At 40.1% G+C, this 22,500-nt stretch overlaps 1 protein-coding gene across 14 annotated transcripts in view; it reads left to right on the forward strand.

The window, feature by feature from the left end:
* The window catches only part of LOC127976095 (von Willebrand factor A domain-containing protein 5A), a 25,105-nt gene that overhangs the window by 1,047 nt on the left and 1,558 nt on the right, over positions 1-22,500 (forward strand). For 3 of the 14 annotated variants that reach the window (XM_052580225.1, XM_052580227.1, XM_052580233.1), the window contains exons 2-17: positions 10,770-10,821; positions 10,921-11,123; positions 11,200-11,422; positions 12,074-12,234; positions 12,748-12,862; positions 14,358-14,533; positions 14,618-14,706; positions 14,797-14,941; positions 15,021-15,100; positions 15,182-15,296; positions 15,381-15,539; positions 18,976-19,079; positions 19,515-19,732; positions 20,062-20,103; positions 20,648-20,695; positions 20,777-20,818. In XM_052580225.1, coding sequence (XP_052436185.1) covers positions 10,779-10,821; positions 10,921-11,123; positions 11,200-11,422; positions 12,074-12,234; positions 12,748-12,862; positions 14,358-14,533; positions 14,618-14,706; positions 14,797-14,941; positions 15,021-15,100; positions 15,182-15,296; positions 15,381-15,539; positions 18,976-19,079; positions 19,515-19,732; positions 20,062-20,103; positions 20,648-20,695; positions 20,777-20,818 — 1,963 coding nt within the window. In that variant the 5' untranslated portion in view covers positions 10,770-10,778. The remainder of the gene's footprint in view (positions 1-10,769; positions 10,822-10,920; positions 11,124-11,199; positions 11,423-12,073; positions 12,235-12,747; positions 12,863-14,357; positions 14,534-14,617; positions 14,707-14,796; positions 14,942-15,020; positions 15,101-15,181; positions 15,297-15,380; positions 15,540-18,975; positions 19,080-19,514; positions 19,733-20,061; positions 20,104-20,647; positions 20,696-20,776; positions 20,819-22,500) is intronic. The other 11 variants (XM_052580230.1, XM_052580232.1, XM_052580238.1 and 8 more) reach the window with 5 other exon arrangements.

The following is a 22,500-nucleotide window of genomic DNA, read 5'->3' on the forward strand; positions in this document are numbered from 1 at the left end:
AATACCATTTTTGTGTACAATTTCCGTCTACATAATTATGAAGTGTTCCTTTGCATACATGCAGATGGGAACCATCCATCTATTATTTTACAGAAAACACTCAGAAGTCGTGGCCTAATGGTTAGAGGGTTGGACTCCCAATCGAAGGGTTGTGGGTTCTAGTCTCGGGCCGGACGGAATTGTGGGTGGGGGGAGTGCATGAACAGTTCTCTCTCAACCTTCAATACCACGACTTAGGTGTCCTTGAGCAAGGCATCGAACCCATGCTCCCCGGGCGCCGCAGCATAAATGGCTGCCCACTGCTCTGTGTGTGTGTGTGTGTGTGTGTGTGTGTGTGTGTGTGTGTGTGTGTGTGTGTGTGTGTGTGTGTGTGTGTGTGTGTGTGTGTGTGTGTGTGTGTGTGTGTACACTGCTCTGTGTGTGTGCGCATTTCGGATGGGTTAAATGCAGAGCACAAATTCTGAGTATGGGTCACCATACTTGGCTGAATGTCACTTCACTTTTAAAAAGCTGCTGTTTGTGACGTAGTATTATTTATGTTGTTTCACATATGATGAACCATCTCAATACAATGTGCTTTTTTTGTGTGTGTTTTCTGAACGGTCTTTGAAAGAGGATAAGTCAAACTGCAAACTAGCAAACTGCTTTAAATTATTAAATATATCTGGTCTATCAACATCTAAAATAGAATCCACAATCTCCAGCTTCATATCATTTCATTTATGTCTATTCTGTATGGTGTAATGATTGGGATATCTGACCTGTCTCAATCATCTATAATATTGAATCTTCCAGAGTCCTGTCTGTGTGTTTTCACTCATTATCAGCGCTAAAACCGCACCCGAAACTTGTACATAACCTTCGGAGCATCAACAAACAAATTTATCTTCATCCACCCAGTACTGTACCGTTTACTGTACCTTCACTGAGATGCCATTTGACATTTGTCAATAAACAGTTTAGCCTATTGTTAGTGGAGCTTCCACGCTTCAAATAAAGAATCAAATATCTAAAAGTAAATTACACGGGTTTGGCCCCACCAGATGCGCGTCCTGTCCTCTCCACGGCAACGGTGGTCATCCATATCTTGTATTATGATTATTATGCATTGATAATCCACGCGACGCGTCCGCTTGTAGTTTTCCCTCGCGCACTCTTTGTTTGCAAGCAGCCGAGAACACAATTTCCCATCGGCCAGCGCTTCGTCCGGTTCAAAATGGTCACTCACTGTCCACTTCCTGCCCCCGCTGTTGCGCAGAGGTGTCAATTTCGGCACTTCTGAGTGGAGCACATGGCTCTGACTGACAGATGAAGGGACAAATAGTGCTTCACAAAAGAGATCAGATCTTTATAACATTAGACAGCCGCTTAGGCACATCATATGAGTTGGAGAGCGGGTCTCTCTCACAGCGCTTTGGTCCTGTATGTGCGCACTTGTACAAAACGCTTTATATCTCACCAATGGAAGCACGCAGAAATGTAATAATGGTCTTGTTTGAAAGAAGAGATTCTAATCTAAAAGATTATATCGAGAATATAGGTATGTGTGGCTGTTTGCGGCTGACTGAAGCGGTGCTAAGATGCATAAATAATAATTTGCAATGAGGTGAGAAATTTTACATCGCGATTCTGTTGAAGATCATTCGATCTGTAAAATGATCTACATCATCAGATTCCTGAGAATGAGAGCTTTCTTGTGATATATGACTTGACTGTTTTGTGAAAAATATTTTAAATACACATTCTTATGAAAAATTATTCGCAATCGTTAGACGGAAATTTGTGGGGGGGGGGAAATATATTTCTTAGCTCATTTTGACTACTTTATGTATGATAAAACCCCAATTAATGGTATTCTTTGTAAAGAAAACACTCTAAGCTTTCAAATGAACCCATGTATGGGCTGATACCATATAAGGAAGGCTTTGCAAATGAAACACGAACATCTTGCATGCTATTTTTGGACCTGGTACTGGGTCCGCTATTCGCTTGTTAAGTCTGACGTCACATAGTAACGATTCCGTGTCCAAACGCTCCATCAGTTACCACGAGAAAACAACAAAAGGTGTTATTATAAACTCACAATGTGATAGAAAGCTAGCGAAAAAGTTATAATCTTAACCTTTAACTTCATACCGAAGTCCCAGATAGGCAGACAATGAAAATATAAATATAAAAAGAAATAACGTTATATAAAAATTATTTGTGTTTGGGATGCTGTGAGCATGGAGATTGTAGTGTATACCGTAAGTTTGAAAGTGTTTAGCTTAAATTATTAATATGAATGAACAGCGCTCATAAACTGCTGCTGAGGTCGTTACGAGATCAAGGTGTTTTTACACCATGATACCTGATTAGTTAATGTAATGGTGACGTTAGGTTTAGGGGTGGGGTTGGGTAAGGGGGATAATTTAGATTGCATGATTCAGAAACACCGAGCAGTTTCAAAACACCCATATGGTGATAAACGCCCACTTTTGCTCTGTCTCGAATAGATACAGACGGTTGTTCTGGGAATGTCACGTGATGTGGATTTAGCCCGTGGGGAAAAACATTGCCTTGGCGCCAAATGAAATACACGGGACAATCATGCAGAAGAGTTGCTGTGTCGTTTTCTGTACCTCGAATAAACTAACAAATTATGAATTGAAGTTCTACATCCTTCCTAATAAACATACAGAGCCAGAAAGGATGACAAAATGGCTACAAGCAATAAGTTGTGAGGATGATCAAGGGAAGTTGTGGAATCCCAAGACTAAGCATGTGTGTGTGTGCAGTCGGCATTTCATCACAGGCAGGCTATATTAACATCGTGTTCATTATTAACGTTATCAAAACTGTGTAAGGTTGTTTCAGATAGTGGCATGAATATATAATTAGCCTTATCATTCTACCTGAAGCAAAACTATGTTACATTAGCCTAGTGCAGGGGCGTCGCACCCGTGGGGGATGTGGGTGTTTTAACACCCACACTTTTCCCGGTGAGAGGGTTCAACACCCGCACGTTTTCTGCAGTTTTTCCGCAGTTTTGCACAAACGCCTTACTACAGTCGCTCCTCCGTTTCTCTAGCCGCTCTGTGTCTGCGCTCACCGCGGCTGCCTCCTCCCCCTCCCTCTCAAACATGACACCGGCTTCGAGTGTGACCGGCTGATGATGGGCTGTTCTGCCTTAAGTCTCGCCTCTCTTGGGGTGTTATCGGTCAGATCGCGCTGAGGAGGCGGGAACTTAGGCAGGAAGAGTTTGGGAAGATGTTCTGTTGTCGTTTTGTTGACATGTCGAGTGTTTTGGGTATTATATTTCGTTTTTTAAACTAATGCTAATTGCTATTATTGGGATATTGTTCAGCAGCTAGCTAAATTCGGTTATGTAACGTTATGTGGCATGAAATGTATAACATAACTGTGATGAAGAAGGTAGGGAATTGACAAGGAGGGGGGACAAACTGCCATTGTTAAGCAGTGTATTTATGGGTTCATTGCCAGTGCAACTGATTTTGATATTTTTTTAACATTGTTTGTTGATTAGCTGAATACTTTTGTGGATACTTACCTGTTGTGTTTGACTGTAACGTTACCTGTTGAGGAGAAAAAAGTGAGAAATGATGACATTGTTTGCGTACCTGTTGAAGAACTATGAAAGAAAAGTGTATATTATTTTAAAGGGGGGGTGAAATGCTCGTTTTCACTCAATATCCTGTTAATCTTGAGTACCTATAGAGTAGTACTGCATCCTTCATAACTCCAAAAAGTCTTTAGTTTTATTATATTCATAAGAGAAAGATAGTCTGTACCGATTTTTCCCGGAAAAACACGACCGACTGGAGGCGTGGCGTGTGGGCGGAGCTAAAGAATCACGAGCGCCAGTAGGCTTTTGCGTTGGGAGCGTTTGGAAGCTGTGACATTACCGTGAGGAAAAAACCAACCAAAAAAAAACATGGCTAACAGTCAGATTCAGCGTACATTTATGATCCAGAATCAGATCCAGAGGCTGAAATTTAACAAGAGCAGCATCAGCAACGACGTCTCTATGTGGTATGTACTGAAACTGTATATATTTGCTTAGCGGTTTTGGAAAATGACTAAGTTCAACTTTGTTGTATTTATTTTTTTTTTTAAGCTGTACATGTGGCAGTTTGATGACAACATCGCATGTTGTTTACTTGATGTGCTTACGCTCTGATAGCTAAGTTAACAACACAGAGATATTTGCAGTGTTGGGCAAGTTACTTTTAAAAAGTAATTAGTTACAGTTACTAGTTACTTCTTCCAAAAAGTAACTAAATTAGTTACTCAGTTACAAATTTTAAAAGTAACTAGTTACTTAAGAAAGTAACTATTGCGTTACTTTCAAGTAAAATTAAATTTTAAATGCTCAAATGTGACCCCACCTCTACCCCTCTTTAAAGGAACTTAAAATACATGTGCATGTTCAATTATTTATGATAAATCTGAATAGTATAATGAAATGGACACTTAATACAATACATTATTAACAGAAACATGAAACATTTTACACACATCTGAAGTGAGACTAGCCTCCAATCAAATGCCATGTATGTAGATATTATGTTTATATAGTGGATCAATTTCAAATAACACGATAGATTTTTGGGAACTTTTGATATTTCCTTTTATTGTTTCTTTAATTTCTTGAAGGAAAAAGTAATGTATATACTTCTATTTAGAGAAGGTTACTGTTGGATTATTTGGGCTCGTCGCCATACCTGTCTCTCGTTGACTGACTGGCTTGTGTTGTTCCTTGTGTTTCCTGTCCTGTCCGACTATGCGTTATGATGGGTTGTTCGTAATTCATGAGCGTTAGTGATGATGGGTCGTTCGCGAATGAGCGTTAGTGATGATGGATCGACTCGTTCGCGAATGAGCTTTTGATGAGTCGTTCGCGATTCGCGAATGAGCCGACTCTAAGAGCCGGCTCTTTTAGTTGAACTTCGGGAGCTGGCTCGCATATCTGAAGAGCCGACTCTATTTTTTCAAATTTAGCCTATAGAAATTAAATAATTATGTAATAAAAATTGAAATATTATAGTCAAAGTCATTTAAAGAGCCGTTTGTGAGCCAAAGAGCCGGCTCTTTTCAGTGAGCTGAGTCAAAAGAGCCGAATTCCCATCACTACTATGCGTGCTTTCGAACACCCGCCCAACTCTACCTCTGATTGGCTTACAATGAAATTTTACTCTACCTCAGCCAATCGTCAGCATTTATGCGCTTGTCTCGTGCTCTGCCCACTAACCAAGGAAGAACAGTAAAAAAAAAAGTATTTGCCTCTCGCTCAGAGATCTAGTTGGTCTGATGAAAAAAAAGAACAGCTTCATCACCAGTTATAGTAACGCGCCGCATTTTTTGGCAGTAACGGTAACGGCGTTATTAAGATGAGAAGAGTAATCAATTAGATTACTCGTTACTGGAAAAAGTAATGCCGTTAGTAACGCCGTTATTTATAACGCCGTTATTCCCATCACTGGATATTTGAAGCAGTTTTACTCACCGCCTGCGGTTCTGCGGTCCCTTTTTCGTTGGGACTGCATTATCCTTAAGAAATAAACGATGTGCAAATCCGGCGTCAAACTGGACCTTATTTGTAAAACAAGCATCTTCGAAATGCAGGGGAACAAACACTTGCACAACTCCGTTGATGCTCTGTAAAAAATAAACTCCATCCACTGGTCCCTTAATGCTGTTTCTCCTTTGGTAATCTGAGCAGGGTTGTCTTGCCCTGGCAACCAAAAACACACTCCTTTTGTGTCATTTGGCGACGCTCTCGCTCTGGCACGAAATCCGGCACGGTGCAGGAGAACTTTAAGCCCTGCAATTTGTACCCCTTTGTATTCATCGTTTTTTATTCTTTATAAACAAACCACATCCATCCCCCAGACTTTTGAAAAGCTTGCTATGCCCCTGGCCTAGTGTCAAACATAAACCCACTTAAAAAAGCGTGTGGACACATAACAACTGAGTTTTGTGTCAGAACTTTTACACTTTCATTCATAAATTCACCCTTTCTGTGTTTGCGAAACGATTGAATCGCGGAATCCAGTCAAAAATAGAACTTGCTGTATAAAGCACAACGTCACGGATTTTGGCTGTTTTTGAATTAATACATCTATATTAGGGCTGTAAAATTAATCAAATATCGATATGGACTAGTGTATATGAATATTAAAGTTAAAAGAGACTACAATTGTTCTACGTGTTTCTGGGAATGAGTGCTCAATATGTGCATTTTTGTCATTCAAATACACACGATGTTCGCAGTAGGGGTGGGCGGATAAATATCTCTCATCTACGTTCATTATACTTTGCTCGTGTCTTCTACCTCTACAATCCTGAGCAAACACTGCTTTCACATCCTGGCCCACTTTGCTACTCCTCCCCCTCCTCCTGCTGCTCTGCTGTGAGTCGTTGTTGTGTCGTCACGTGACTGACACAGCGTGCCGAGGAGCAGCGAACAGAGCACGAAAGCTGATAGCGCATTGAAGTCCAGAAGGGGGGCTCAGGGAATGTAATTGCACAGGTATTTTTGTTCTTTGTTTGTTTTTCAGTAATAATTGTGTGCACTTTATTTCATTTGCTTTTAAAACCAGAAAAAAGGGAGAAATTATTATTATTATTTTTTTTTTTTTAAAGGCTTTAAAGAATTCATTCTAAAGTGCCTAATAACTAAAAATTTTGTGGACTTCAATACATTAATAAAAAATATTGGCTAAATAATTGATAATTTATCCACCTCAGAAATAATGACCTAGACCTACTGCACTCCCTTACACAAAAGTTTTTTTTTTTTTTTTTTTTTTTTTAAGTAAAAAGTATCGTATTGGTATCGGTATCGGCGATACTGACCCTATATTTATTTGGTATCGGATCGATACCAAATTTTGCAGTATCGCCCACCACTAGTTCGCAGTGTTTTCCCCCACGCCGACTCAGCCCTCGCCACGCCCCCAGCTATGACTAGATGCCGACTGTATCTATAGGACATTCTACCAGAAACTTACATTTACACTTGTAAATTTTTTTTTTAATCTAATTCTTAAATCTGAACATTGAGTCATATGGATGTCATGTTGATCTATATGTAACACACATCGTGCCATCTCAGCGTGTTTTTATGATTGAAATAAATGCATTTTTATACGCATTTCATTCCTAAAATGTCAGGCCCTGTCACAGACAAATTGTAATGGTTGTAATCCTAATGAATTTCTTTGAAAGAAATATAATTTTCTTATTGGTCACATGTCCCCGATTGTATCTAACATGGTTTTGTAATTTCTATAAGGAATATAAGCAACTTTTTGTCATCTGTAGGACACAGAATACCCTCCAGGCACTCGTACATAGGAGACATAGTATATATGATACCGTAGTGGATATACACACCAACCTTCATCTACACAGTTACACAGATTAATTCATCAGTAATCTTACTACTACTACTATGTTAAAATTAATTTAACAGTAACAATTGCCAACTTGAGTGACACACTCGGACGTGAAAACAATAACCCTTTGTTGTGCTACGCATACGCTGGTGTAATAAATATAATTATAACTTCATAATATATGAAGTATACAGCGAATGTATAGACATTTAATTGAACAGCACAAAATAAAGTAACTGTGGTACCACATAATACCGATCAGTAATAACAGGGCAATGCAATGGTAATATCTGCATTATTACTTAGGAAATTACATGGTAATAACAGGAACTGCATGTCATTTCCTAGGTTATAATGTAGATAATACCATGGTATCTGTATGAAGTGGAATAATTACAGTCTTCATTACATAAAACTTATATAGATGACAATTTCATCTATATATTAAGTTTAATCGCAGAAATGGATAACTCTGTTTTTTTTAAATGTTCAAAAATCATATTTTTTATGCAGTGTTTTTGTGTTTTATTGTTGGTTTGCTGTAATTATTAGTTATTTTTTACCTAATCAAAATAACCCAGCTAAAGTTTGATTGAAATTAATTGGAATGCACAATGAAAAAACATCAGAGAATTTCAGAGAATTAAAAATGGAGTTATCTGTTTTTGCAAATAAACTCTTAATGTATTGAAATTCAATTAATATACTAATATGCAGTGCTACATAGCCCTTTGTAAAAGAGGGATAAAATTAAAATTAAAATTGTCGATTAGTATAAAAAGCTTCAGATTTACAGTGTAATGTCTATTTATTTAAATAACGTTTTACTATGGCATGCACTAAATACATATTATATGCAATAAACAACAATTCCATTAATTTATACGGCAGTGTCACAGGACACACAGGATTGTGACGGGGCCTGACGGTTGGACATTTTAAACTACCATTACTCAGCCTGCTAGCATAAGTCAAGTCAAGGCAAGTCTGCTTTATTGTAAGTTTCCACATGTACAGTACATATATACAGAGAATTAAAATTGGCAGATAGAGTGCAAACCAGTGAAGTGAACAAACAGTGCAGATAAAAAGATTGTAGTGCAAAAACACTTATTCAGTCTGATTAAAGTGTCAAAGGGCTCAAGAGCAGTTATTTTATTTAACTGAGCAGACTGAAGAAGCTGTTTGACAGGTGTGTGAGATCACCTGTAATGCAGAGGGCTTTACAGGTGAGACTGGTCTCGTAAATGTCCTGGAGGGAGGGGAGAGAGACACCAATGATCTTCTCAGCTGCTCTCACGATGCGTTGCAGAGTCTTTCAGCAGGATGCCTTGCAGGTGCCATACCACACAGTGATGCAGCTCGCCAGGATGCTCTCGACGGGTTTACCGTGACAGGGCCTGATACTTTAGCTCATCCTCCTTAAAACACACATACAAAAATAAGCTTAAAATCATACAATTCAATGACAGAACTCACCCTTGATCTGTCAGCTTCATCTTGGTCAAATTATGTCACTTCTTATTGAGTCATACCTTTTCAAGGTGCATTTCACACATTTTGTGTTGAGTTTTGAATTAATGTGACAGGACCTACTGAAAACATGGGGACAGTTGTAAAATATAATTATAAAGGTCATACTTAGCGGATCTAACTTTTTGTGTTTGCTTATGTGACTCTGTTTCCTCCTTTTTTGTGTGGGGTCCCACAGGGCTCAGTCCTCGGCCCTCTACTTTTCTCTCTGTATTTGCTTCCATTTGGTTCCATACTTAGAAAGTACGGCATTTCATTCCACTGTTATGCAGATGACAGTCAGATTTCTGTACCAAAATAAAGCCAATTCTGTCAAGACAACATTTTGAAACTGTAATCCACGCCTTTGTCACTACAAGGGTGACTACTGTAATTCACTATATGTGGGGGTGGAGTCAAGGGACGGGGGCGTTTACAACAGAAGTGACATCATCAGCCCGAGACGCAGCTCACTGATCCAGGCACCATCATGGGCAGAGGCTTGCGAGTAGATCGTTTCCTTTTATTCTCTAGCACTAAAACATGCATGTTTTTGTTTTATTTACTTGATTAACAAAGGTGTATGTGTATTAGCAGTGTTTGCACAACTTAAAGAAGTTGTTAACATGAACATCCGCTGTTTATTTATCTCAATGTGCATGCTTTTGTTGCAATTAAAATGTGTATTGTTTCATTTGGTTAACTGCATGTGTATTAACAGTGTTTTATTTTTTTAAATCTCTTAACTTGTGGGAGGATGCCAGCGCACAGAAGTGGTCTTTGTTTACATTAGTTAAAAATTACTGCTGGTTTTAATGTAAAATTATTCAATTCACTTCGTAAACTATAATTTACACTTATTAAAAAGGTCTTATTTTCTTTTGCAAAACTTTATTCTTTTTTTTCATATATGCGGCATTATATTGACTCCATACAAATGTTTTTTGTTTTTTGTTTTTTATCACCTTAATTAGATTACGAAGAATGATTTGTTGATCTTGTTTTCCCTTTAATACATACTTTCCGCAAGATATTTTTTAATTACTTAAAAAAAGAGGTAGGGACATGTCCCACTCGTCCCACCCGCAAATTACGCCTATGCAGTAAACTAGCTAAAAAAAAACAGAACAACGTTTTTATATGCTGACCCAAAAAAAGAGTGTATCCGCACAATCTGAGCACTGGTTTTAAGTATAAATCAGTGTAGTGTAAGTTGTTAAACTTTTTCATGAGCCATGGGTGAAAATATTTGGCTTGTTAAACACTGAGAAATGAAAAATGATGGAAACCCGTTTAGCAGGAAAGTCACCAATGGTTTGGTGTTTTAAGAATTACAGTCTTTACGGTTATGACTACAAACTCAAACTACGGCAAGAGGAAGAAACAGAACATGAACAATATGCAGAACCGGGCAAATTATCTCAAGAGCACAATCATCCATAAAATCATCGTCGATCGAAGTGGAAAGTTCTTCTGATCTTCTAACAATGAGCAAATGAAAGAATACAGATGCAGGTGATTTCTAAAATGACAAATACAGCAGCACAGACACAAAACAGGTTCATTGTGATTAGGGTGAATGAAGCAGATGAAGGGGACAGCCGATTCTTTCTTCAGAACGGAAGACTTCCATGTAGACTGTTCAAAAGTTAGATGAATATATTCTAGGAAGAAATAAGTGATCTTAAAAGGTGGTGGTAAAATACCTTAAAGATATATTTTTTCTGATGATCTCATTATTATGTGTTATACAGCAGCTTTTTATTTCTGAGCAGATTGTGTTGTCATGACAGATTATGTCCAAATAGACACAAGTTATCTAATATAATGTGCAGTAAGAGCTGATTTGTTGTCTAGAGCATCATCATGGTGAACTGCTGTGGTCTCGTGTCTGAAAAAAACCAACCAGGTATAAACATCTCTTCTTTCTTTTAATCAAAGCTTTAACAGTTTATATTTCATATGGTGTCTGTCTCTCAGAAGTCATTGTCTTCTGTTTGTCTCTCAGTTCCTCTGAAGAGTATCTCGGTGGAGCTGCAGGTCCGGGATCACGTGGCCTCCGTCAGCTCCTGTCTGCAGTATGTGAACGAGGAGGAGCGTCCGCTGGAGGCCGTGTTCGTCTTCCCGCTGCCCGCCGACGCCGCGGTCTGTCACTTCAGCGCTAGGATCGGAGAGCAGGAGATTGTGGCCGAGGTGCAGGACAAACAGAGTGTGAGTCCTGCGTCTGTCTCTAGTGCTGTCTGATTGTGTCTGAGTTTGTGGATACGGATGAGTTTGTCTCTCACAGGCGCGGGATCAGTATGATGATGCTGTGAGCTCGGGCCAGCAGGCGTTTCTGCTGGAAGAGAGCGAGGAGAGTTCAGATGTGTTCAAACTGAGTGTGGGCTGTTTGTCTCCGGGTCAGAAGGCCTCCATCACCATCGTCTACATCATCGAGCTCAGTGTCCAGGCCGATGACGCGCTGCGCTTCTGTCTGCCCGCTGTACTTAACCCACGATACACACCTGCAGGTAATCATTACCTGGTCATGAGACGATGGTGACGACCTCAATATCATAATTCACATCTGTAGCTTAGATACAGAAGTATTCTCTAACATGCTGCTTTGCTGCTCGAGAAACATTTCTTATTAGTATTATCATCAATGTCAAAAACATTTTATTCACATTCAGAAGATTAAAAAAAACTTTTTTTCATGAAAGATTGAATTGATCAAAAGTGACAGCAAATAGATATGATGTTATAAATTATTTCTATTTTAGGAAAAAAAATATTTTGAGCTTTCAATTAAACAAGTAATCCTGAAAAAAAAAACATCACAATTTGCACAAAAACACAAAATCTTAATTATTCCTAGCTTTTGATCGTTAGAGCAGTGCTGGCAGTGTGTGGAATCATCTGCACTGCGAGAGATGCTTGATCGTAGTAGAACTGCAGAAATGTAATGCATTTTTATGGATTTTACATTAGTAACGTCTGTAGTTCACAGGTTTTATGATGCGCAGTCGAAAGTGCTTTTTATCACACGTGGGAGCAGCAGTTGTCAACCAATCAGTAAACTCTTAAATCTGCCTGATGCACAGGTCACTTCCGGTCAGGAATAAAGGCTCTAGATTGATCCGGAGTTATAAAGTGTGTCTGTTTGTCTGTGGTTCTCTCAGTTTCAGCGGCTGGTGTTCCAGAAGTTTCCTCAGCATCAGTTATTCCTTACACTCTGTCTCTGAGTGTTGAAGTGAGATCTTCAGACCGTGTCTCCAGACTTGAGTCCAGCTGCCCTCTGGATCCTCTGGAGTTCCTCGACGCGCAACACACTCACGCCAAGGTACTGTGTGTGTGTAAGAGTGTGTGTTTCTCACTCTGTGTGTGTGTGTAAGAGTGTGTGTTTCTCACTCTGTGTTTGTGTGTAAGAGTGTGTGTTTCTCACTCTGTGTGTGTGTGTGTGTGTGAGAGTGTGTGTTTCTCACTCTGTGTGTGCGTGTGTGAGTGTGAGAGTGTGTGTTTCTCACTCTGTGTGTGCGTGTGTGAGTGTGTGTGTGTTTTTTTTTTTGTGTCATATCAGGACACAGCTTTGTATAATGACATGGGTATGACACAGGTATTACAAGGAGAGGGTGACTTATGAGGACATAACCCATGTCCCCATTTTTCAAAACACTTATAAATCATACAGAATGAGTTTTTTTGGAGAAAGTAAAAATGCACAAAGTTTCCTGTGAGGGTTAGGGTTAGGTGTAGGGTTGGTGAAGGGTGATAGAATATACAGTTTGTACAGTATAAAAACCATTACACCTATGGGATGAACACACTTTACACAAAAACAAACGTGTGTGTGTAGGTCAATCTGAGTCCTGGTCACCGGTTCGATAAGGATGTGGAGCTGTTTCTGTATTATGAGAATTCCCATCATCCCTCTGCTGTCGTGGAGGCAGGAGCGTCCGTTGCTGAGTCAGGTACAACTCTGAACAATCCATTGCAAATCTTAGTAAAACACACAAGATATGATGCTTTTGTTTGCCTCCGAGTTCTGTTTGGTGTAAGTATACTCATAATGTTCTTCATAAAGGCAATCATTTGACCTTTGGTGTCCATATCTTACTGTTTGATCAAAGAATGCTGAATGTTACAGCAAAATATATATGTTTTTATTCTAGAAGGCTGTGCACTGATCTGTGATGTTTAGGTCAGGTGGTGTGTGAGGGCTTCATGAGTTGTTCATGAGTTGTTCAGGAAGCTTCGATTGGCTCTGCAGGATTGAGTTTAAAGGTGCCATCTGTAATGTTTGGCCAAAAAAATCAAGTCATACTCCACATTCCATACCAGATGGGGGCAGTATGGCTCAATAAAGTGAATTGGTCTACTCTAGAGTAACAAACGAGAAACGGCATAGTCTCTATGCTCCGCCCCTACCTTCACAACAACCCTAAAGCCATAGCCGAAGCCTAAGAGGACGTTTTGCCTCCAGAGGAACGTTGGGTGATGTCAAGTGATATTGAAACATGACATCTTCAAGCTACTCCCCTTCACCTTTACCAGTCAATATGTTCCTATTCGTTTTGTTCATATTACATTTAGAGTTGTATATACACATTATTTGAATTAAATTAATTTGACAGCATTCTGTCAACATCATTTGTAAACATCAGACAGCTGATCAAAGCTAGCGCCAACCAACGTAACCAGAGCTGCCAACTCTCAAGCATTCACCGCGAGACACACGCAATTGACTCTTTTCACACGCACGCCACACATCAATTTTCTCACGCACAGAAAAACCACGAAGCAAAGAGGACAACAGACTAGACAGAGCAGGTTAGTTATGAAATAAAACAACGGGTAAGTTATAGATAGCTAATTATCAAACGCATCTACGATTAGCCATCGCTAACATTAGCACGTTTATCGAACAGCCTTCGATACATTTCTATGTTATAACTTCCCGAAAACAAATACACAAACATATAAAACCTCATCTCTTTCAGGTCCATCAGTTTTCTCCAGCGATTGAAAGCAGTGCCGATGTTTACTCTGGTTCGGCTCCTTTTCTTATCGGATTTGATTTGTGTTTCCGAGCGCGGTTGTTTCCCTGTAGCGGGTGACGCTCTCTTCCCTGAACTGAAAGTAGTGGGCTGTACTTTCCACATAATTGACATCAGGTTCAGGCCCGCCCACAAGCCGTGCGAGTTATTCGTGTATTGCAGGTTGGCTGGTAATTATGTTGCCCGCATACCGCCTCCCATGGCCGAAACTGGTATTACGACACCTGTTGGGCCGGGGCTAGTAATGCTAATTAAGGTTGATATCTCTGCAGCACTATAACTTGCCATTTTTTTTAATGACATCATCGCCCTCATTTCTTCTCATTCTTTTGATGCATGTAGGTCATGTTATGGATATTTTAACCTCAATTTTTGCATATGGCACCTTTAACATGTCTCTCTGTTGCAGGTTCTCTGATGGGCGACCCAGCGCTCATGATCAGTCTGTACCCAGAGTTCCCTGCAGATGTGATGTCATCACTGGCGTCTCAGGGCGAGTTCATTTTTGTAGTTGACAGGTCAGGCAGTATGGACTGCAAGATGCATCATGGGAATGACGCACAGATGCGCATCGAAAGTGCAAGAGTAAGATGTCAGATTTCAGACATGACGCATTAATCTGAGTGTATTGAGTTGCGTGTTCATCTGCACATGTGTGTATGTCTCCAGGACACGCTGCTGCTGCTGCTGAAGAGTTTGCCCATGGGATGCTACTTCAACATCTACGGATTCGGATCTCGCTTTGAGTCCTTCTTTCCGTCAGTAACTAGATGTTAATTAATCTTCAGGAGTGACTTTGTGTGGGTTAGCTGTGGGTGTGTGAGAGACTGTGGTGTGTGTCGTTGCAGTCAGAGTGTTGTGTACAGCGAGGACACGATGGAAGAGGCTCTGAAGAGAGTGAAGAGCATGAGCGCAGACATGGGCGGCACAGAGATCCTACAGCCGCTTAAACACATCTACAGTCAGCCCTGTTACCCAGATCACCCTCGACAGGTACAGCACAGCCACACTCTCACTGATTCCTTCAGGAAAACAAACCGATCATTGCCTCCTCTCTCTTCCTCTCTCTCAGCTGTTCATCTTCACTGATGGAGAGGTGTGGAACACTAAGGAGGTGCTGGATCTGGTGAAGAGTCACGTTTACTCTCACAGGTGCGTTCACTCGTCTCAGTCCTCCTCATGTACTGATCTCATGTCAGGCGCTCAGCACTGGAGCTGCTCTTGTGTCTGCAGGTGTTTCTCCTTCGGGATCGGTGAGGGTGCGAGTACGGCTCTCATCACAGGAATGGCCAGAGAAGGTTCTGGTCACGCTCAGTTCATCACAGGCACTGACCGCATGCAGCCCAAAGTAAGACTTAATGTGGAAACAGACTGGACAGAGTGAGCATAAGATGTTAAGGGTGTGTATGTACCAGCCTCTCTCCTCCGTCAGGTGATGCAGTCGCTCAGGTTTGCTCTCCAGCCGGCCGTGGATAATATCTCTGTGGACTGGACCGTTCCCGAGGGTGTGACGGTGGACATGCTGTCCCCATCCATCAATACTCTGTTCCAGGGTCAGAGAGCGCTCATCTACGCTCAGATTAAAGGACAGGTGAAAAGCTTTGAATGGTTTTATCTAAAAGGCTTTTAGAGACCAGTGTCATTCTTTTGTTTAAACCTGGGTTCAACTGATTATGTAATCCATATGAAAGGTGGATTTCTCTCTGAAGTGCATCACTGTTCTGCAGATTCTGCACCGACTCCGAAAACACTAGGCATAAGTAAAATTAGCTTATTAATCAACTAGAACAGCCCTAGATAAATGACATATTTTCCATGTAAATCGAAGTTTTGTTCTAACCAACTGTGACAGGGATACATAAGCGTCAGGAGATTCTGTTTCTGAAACTGTTTCTATTTATTTGTGACATTGCAGCTGAAAGAAGAAAATACAAAATTAATATCCACTGGAAATAATCAGTCATGATTCTGCGAATCGCAGAATTTAAATCAAAATCAAACAAGCTCCACAATATTTGGATTTCTAAATGGCAGATTTCCTGACAATGAGTGACGAAGATGCATGAAGATGTAAAGTCACTGTCTGACAGTAGGTGGCGCTCATGTTACTGCAGTAGTAAAGGCGTTTCAAGTTTTACTGCTGTTAACACAATACTTTCTGATTCTAACACAGAGTTAGAAGCAACAGAATATATTTTTTAACTGAAAGTGCTGCTCCTCTCTGCTCGCTGAACAGAGCAGATAGAGATGCGTGTGCGCGCGCTGGGAGAGAGAGAGAGAGCTTGTGCTCGTGCGGCAGTCTCAGAGACTAAATAAGGTCTGTCAAACAAAGTCGTTAAATAGGGCTTGGGCATCTTGACGTCATTACTTGGCGTGGCTGCCACGTTGAAAGCCTCCTTTACTGCCACTCGGACTACTGCGCAGTGTTTAGACATACTCCCTCTCATCCGTGTCTCTTAATTTGATGAATTAAAAATCTATTTTAACCATTTTCAACCGTTGCTGTATTGTGGGGTGTAATAGCACAACACATAATCGCCATGGGGAAAATAAAATGAGAATGGATTAACTTTACACCGCTTTCCTGCATGGAGCCGCGACTACAGAGACCATAACATCTGAATATTAATTTATATAGCTTAAGTCAACATTGAAAATAAGGGAAATTTCTCGAGTTACTCATCCAAAATACGGGAAATTTCAACATTCATCTTTTTGTTGCTATCCCTCTGCTGACAGCAAAAATTCGTACTATAAAACTGCTGCATTAACTAACGTTAAGCGATTTGTGAAGCTAGGTCTAACGTGACTTTAGTTACAGATTGGCGTGAAATTGTGCTCTCACAACAACCACGCTATCTTAAAAAGCCCAACATCACGCTAAGGTTGCTTTCAAGTAAGCAAAACGATGCTTTGAAATCATCTGTTTCGCTGGAAGGACAAGGAGTAGCAACAGGACAACAGCACAGAGACTTGACAGGTCTGATGGAGGGGCTAACGGGATATTTTACAGGAAAATACTAAAACGGGAAGACAGCGGGAAAACAGCTCAAATACGTGAGAACCCCGGAAAAACGGGAGGGTGGACCGCTACTAACTACACTTTTGAAACACATAGTTAAAAGTCCATGTGTGAATGGTTGTTAGCACTAACGGTTACTAAACTAGCAGCTAGGTAACGTTAGAGCGCAGCTTACCGGATTACTGTATACTGTTTGCCGCTGTTCCAGTTCTATGATCTGCAGCTCCTGAACCCATCCATTTGTGAACTGTACATTAGACTTGACTTGTAGCTTCGGAACTATTCTGAAGTGTAGGCACTTACAAAACAAACAATGTAGCCGAAAATATCTGTAATGCAAACGTGTGGCAACAAGTCTCCGTCGGTACTCCACTATTTGTTGGGAATTTCATATGGATCCAAACCGATAACAGAGCCGATTTTGTCCACATACCGGTCCCTGGCATCCCTATTTAGCGTATCCCTATAAATCCCACAACCTTTTCGCGATTTCGACATCTTTATTTCTTTCTACCAACTCTGCTCTTCTCGTTCAACTGGCTGTATGTTTACATTCGCGAAGCTGGCAACATGGCCGCCACGTCCCAGAATGCAACTTGGCACCCAAGCCCTATTGGCAACATTGCCGCCTGTTGCGTGCGTGTGTTTGGCACCGCTGGCGTAAAAACACTGGCTCTGATTGGCTACCATGAAACACATGCCTCTGCCTTAGCCAATCATAATCTCGTTATTAACCCACCTCTTCACTTGCTGTGTGAGCCAGGGGTGCGTTCGGATTACATAGTTTATTAAATCAATGCATAGTAATGCACCGCATTTAACGTCCAGTAATGTTAACGGCGTTGTAACGACAGGAAACGTAATTAGTTAGTTTATCCCGTTACTGAAAAAATAACGTCGTTACCTAACGCCGTTCTTTTAAACGGCGTTATTCCAAACACTGGTAGGACCGTACGCTTGCTCCTCCCAAACCAGGGCCATTTCTCAATATCAAGTACGCCAATTTCAGACTTGTGCTCTCGGTAGTTCAGACTTCACAAGTTAGACTCGGGAGCATGACTGCTGCGGACAGGACGACACAAGCCCGGTGATTCTGCAAACATCAGCGTACTTGATGACGTCAGTTAGCTCTACTTGACTAGTGAAATATTCTTTACTGAATTTACAATAAGATGAAATTTAAATTATCCCTCATCATGTTTACCCACTACAGAGTCATCAGAGCCGGCGGTGAATGTCCAAAGGTCAAGCTGAGGTTGCTCTGGTCAGGAAACATGAACGATTTCTCTGATATCAGCGACACACGTTCACATAGACATGGTCTTTATAAATAAACCACTGATTTTAATTTTAAACAGCTACATTCTTGTGAATTTTATGAAACAATAACATAAATATTTGCAAAATTGATGCTTATGCTCATGTTACAAATGTTGAATTAAGAATGTTGTCTGTGGTATTTTTTTTCACTGCAAAATGAAAGAAAAAAAAAAGCTAATTTTTTTTTTGTCTCAAATTGAGAAAAGACACCACAAACATATTTTGTCTTTTTCAGTTACAAAAATCAAAAAAACTTCCCACTGAATCCTGGTGGGATGATCATCTGAGGTACTGATTGTGGGATTTAGGATGTTAAAAGGGTTTAATTTAAATTTATGATCAAGATTTAAAAAAATATATAAATAGAACAAGAACCAATATACTGGACATCATATATATATATATATATATATATATATATATATATATATATATATATATATATATATATATATATATAAAACTCAAACTAGAGACAGGAGTGGATTTGAAGGAGGCTCCACCCACACACTCTTCTGATTGGCTGATATGTGTGATTGATTTTGTCACATCCGGTACCATTGCATCACATTTATTTTTAAAACTAAATGATACATGCAATCACATATTTAATCTATATAGTTAAAGCGCCCTGTAAAATGCTTAAACATCAAAAGTGTTACCTTCTCTTTCTTCCTCATCGTAGAGTTCAGGACAGACTCAAGGATCTGTAACTCTGAAATACAGGCTGAAAGATCAACCGGTGACTAACCAGCTTCAGTTTACTCTTAAACCAGCAGAGGACACAGGGTAACACACACACACACACGTACTATCATTCTTGCACACTGTCACATACAGGTTTCATCCGCCTCATTGGACAGAATCCGTTCGCTCATGAATAGGACATTTTCTCTTGAGCCTCAGAGGTTTGAGATCTCTTCAAAATTAGAAATTATATGCTTTTGTTTTTATGAAATTTAGTTGTGTAAAAAGGATGTAATTATGCTTTTGAACATGGCCGTCCAAAGCTAAACAAATGCACACTGGCCAACAGTATGTTTCTCTAAGACAGCTTTATTGCTATTCATTGTATTGCTTTTTATGGCTTTAATAAGACAATTACAGATTTTACATGAATCAATACAAAAAAAAAATGTGGGATGAAATCATCCAAAAGTGTCACCTTATCAGACGCTCATTAGCCTCCGGGCCACGTGTCTGACAGGTTTGTGTTTGTTGTAGACTGACGATCCACCGGCTGGCGGCCCGGTCTGTGATCCGCTCTCTGGAGCTGCAGGAACGAGCCGGAGGAGCAGAAGTGGAGAACATCAGGAGAAGGATTGTGGAGCTCAGCGTTCAGGCCGGAGTGAGCAGTGCTCATACAGCCTTCATCGGCGTTAATAAAGACAGCAAACAGACAGTGAAAGGACCGCTGCTGCAGAGGAGAGTGCCAGTAGCACGTAAGCTCTGTGTGTGTGTGTGTGTGTGTGTGTGTGTGTGTGTATGCATCCACTGATCTAGAACAGTCCTGACCCTGGAGAGACACTATCCTGCAGAGTTTAGTTCCAGTCCTAATTAAACACATCTGGACCGGCTGAACGAGGTCTTCAGGATGACTAGAAGCTTCAGGAAAGTGAAGTGGAGCATGCTGGAACTAAAGTCTGCAGGACACTGGGGCTCCAGGATGAGGATTGGACAAAGTCAGTTTTCCTGTCACACATTAGGTAGACATGCATAATAATTTGGTGTTTTCAAATCATCAACATGTGACATTGAAATCTTTTACTAGGTATGATGCATGCGTTTGGTGGTCCTGGTATGAATAAGTGCGGTAAGAAATATCCTCCAATATTCATTGTGTTCAAGGTTCAGTCCATCTCAAGTGGCCTACTGGAGAATGTTTGACTATTTCTAACTTTCCACATTTGTTTGTTGAGACATTACCATTATGTACAGTTATTTAAAAAAGCACGTTTTGGCTATGCAGATGTTTACATTAACCTCAGTATCTCAGCTCAGGATGGTCGGAGCTCTTTGGGACGAAATTGATCTTTGAAGCACTGTTTTATGTTATAGCACAGAATTTCAGATATTGAGGTTTTCATAAGTGTCTGTATAACCAAAATTTAATGTGGGTCATGACACAAAGATTGCTGTTGTGGTTAAATCAGGTAAAATAAAAACAAAAAAATAGGTAGTTTCAATACCAATACATATAGTTAAATTAAATTAAGAATGGTCAATCAACCAACTTTAAAATTTTTGGATGACTTGAGATTTGTGAAAAGTTGGTTTGGTGTGATTGTTTTTTGTTTATGATTCTGTCAGATATGTTTTTATTCTTATACAGTATCTGCTTTTCTCTGTTTTCTCAGTAGGAATGGCTCCCAGAATGATGAGATGTTCTGCAAGTCCTAAGAGAAGTACACACACATCAGCACTTCACTGATTGATTATTTTTAGCATATGCTTTTAACAGCCCAGGATTTTCTCTCTGTTTTTAGCAGCCGTCATGGCTCCCCGTAAGGCATTTAATTCTCCAATGCGTAAGAGAAATACACACACAACATCTCACTGATCTTGTGTTATTTTTATTTTTTTTACTTTTTTCTTCATCTAATTGACTTACAGTATTGTTCAAAATAATAGCAGTACAATGTGACTAACCAGAATAATCAAGGTTTTTAGTATATTTTTTTATTGCTACGTGGCAAACAAGTTACCAGTAGGTTCAGTAGATTCTCAGAAAACAAATGAGACCCAGCATTCATGATATGCACGCTCTTAAGGCTGTGCAATTGGGCAATTAGTTGAATTAGTTGAAAGGGGTGTGTTCAAAAAAATAGCAGTGTGGCATTCAATCACTGAGGTCATCAATTTTGTGAAGAAACAGGTGTGAATCAGGTGGCCCCTATTTAAGGATGAAGCTAATACTTGTTGAACATGCATTTGAAAGCTGAGGAAAATGGGTCGTTCAAGACATTGTTCAGAAGAACAGCGTACTTTGATTAAAAAGTTGATTAGAGAGGGGAAAACCTATAAAGAGGTGCAAAAAATGATAGGCTGTTCAGCTAAAATGATCTCCAATGCCTTAAAATGGAGAGCAAAACCAGAGAGACGTGGAAGAAAACGGAAGACAACCATCAAAATGGATAGAAGAATAACCAGAATGGCAAAGGCTCAGCCAATGATCACCTCCAGGATGATCAAAGACAGTCTGGAGTTACCTGTAAGTACTGTGACAGTTAGAAGACGTCTGTGTGAAGCTAATCTATTTTCAAGAATCCCCCGCAAAGTCCCTCTGTTAAAAAAAAGGCATGTGCAGAAGAGGTTACAATTTGCCAAAGAACACATCAACTGGCCTAGAGAGAAATGGAGGAACATTTTGTGGACTGATGAGAGTAAAATTGTTATTTTTGGGTCCAAGGGCCACAGGCAGTTTGTGAGACGACCCCCAAACTCTGAATTCAAGCCACAGTACACAGTGAAGACAGTGAAGCATGGAGGTGCAAGCATCATGATATGGGCATGTTTCTCCTACTATGGTGTTGGGCCTATTTATCGCATACCAGGGATCATGGATCAGTTTGCATATGTTAAAATACTTGAAGAGGTCATGTTGCCCTATGCTGAAGAGGACATGCCCTTGAAATGGTTGTTTCAACAAGACAATGACCCAAAACACACTAGTAAACGGGCAAAGTCTTGGTTCCAAACCAACAAAATTAATGTTATGGAGTGGCCAGCCCAATCTCCAGACCTTAATCCAATTGAGAACTTGTGGGGTGATATCAAAAATGCTGTTTCTGAAGCAAAACCAAGAAATGTGAATGAATTGTGGAATGTTGTTAAAGAATCATGGAGTGGAATAACAGCTGAGAGGTGCCACAAGTTGGTTGACTCCATGCCACACAGATGTCAAGCAGTTTTAAAAAACTGTGGTCATACAACTAAATATTAGTTTAGTGATTCACAGGATTGCTAAATCCCAGAAAAAAAAAATGTTTGTACAAAATAGTTTTGAGTTTGTACAGTCAAAGGTAGACACTGCTATTTTTTTGAACACACCCCTTTCAACTAATTGCCCAATTGCACAGCCTTAAGAGCGTGCATATCATGAATGCTGGGTCTTGTTTGTTTTCTGACAATCTACTGAACCTACTGGTAACTTGTTTGCCACGTAGCAATAAAAAATATACTAAAAACCTTGATTATTCTGGTTAGTCAC

This window comes from Carassius gibelio, chromosome B17, assembly GCF_023724105.1.
Source record: "Carassius gibelio isolate Cgi1373 ecotype wild population from Czech Republic chromosome B17, carGib1.2-hapl.c, whole genome shotgun sequence".
In the NCBI taxonomy this organism is placed as follows: Eukaryota; Metazoa; Chordata; class Actinopteri; order Cypriniformes; family Cyprinidae; genus Carassius; species Carassius gibelio.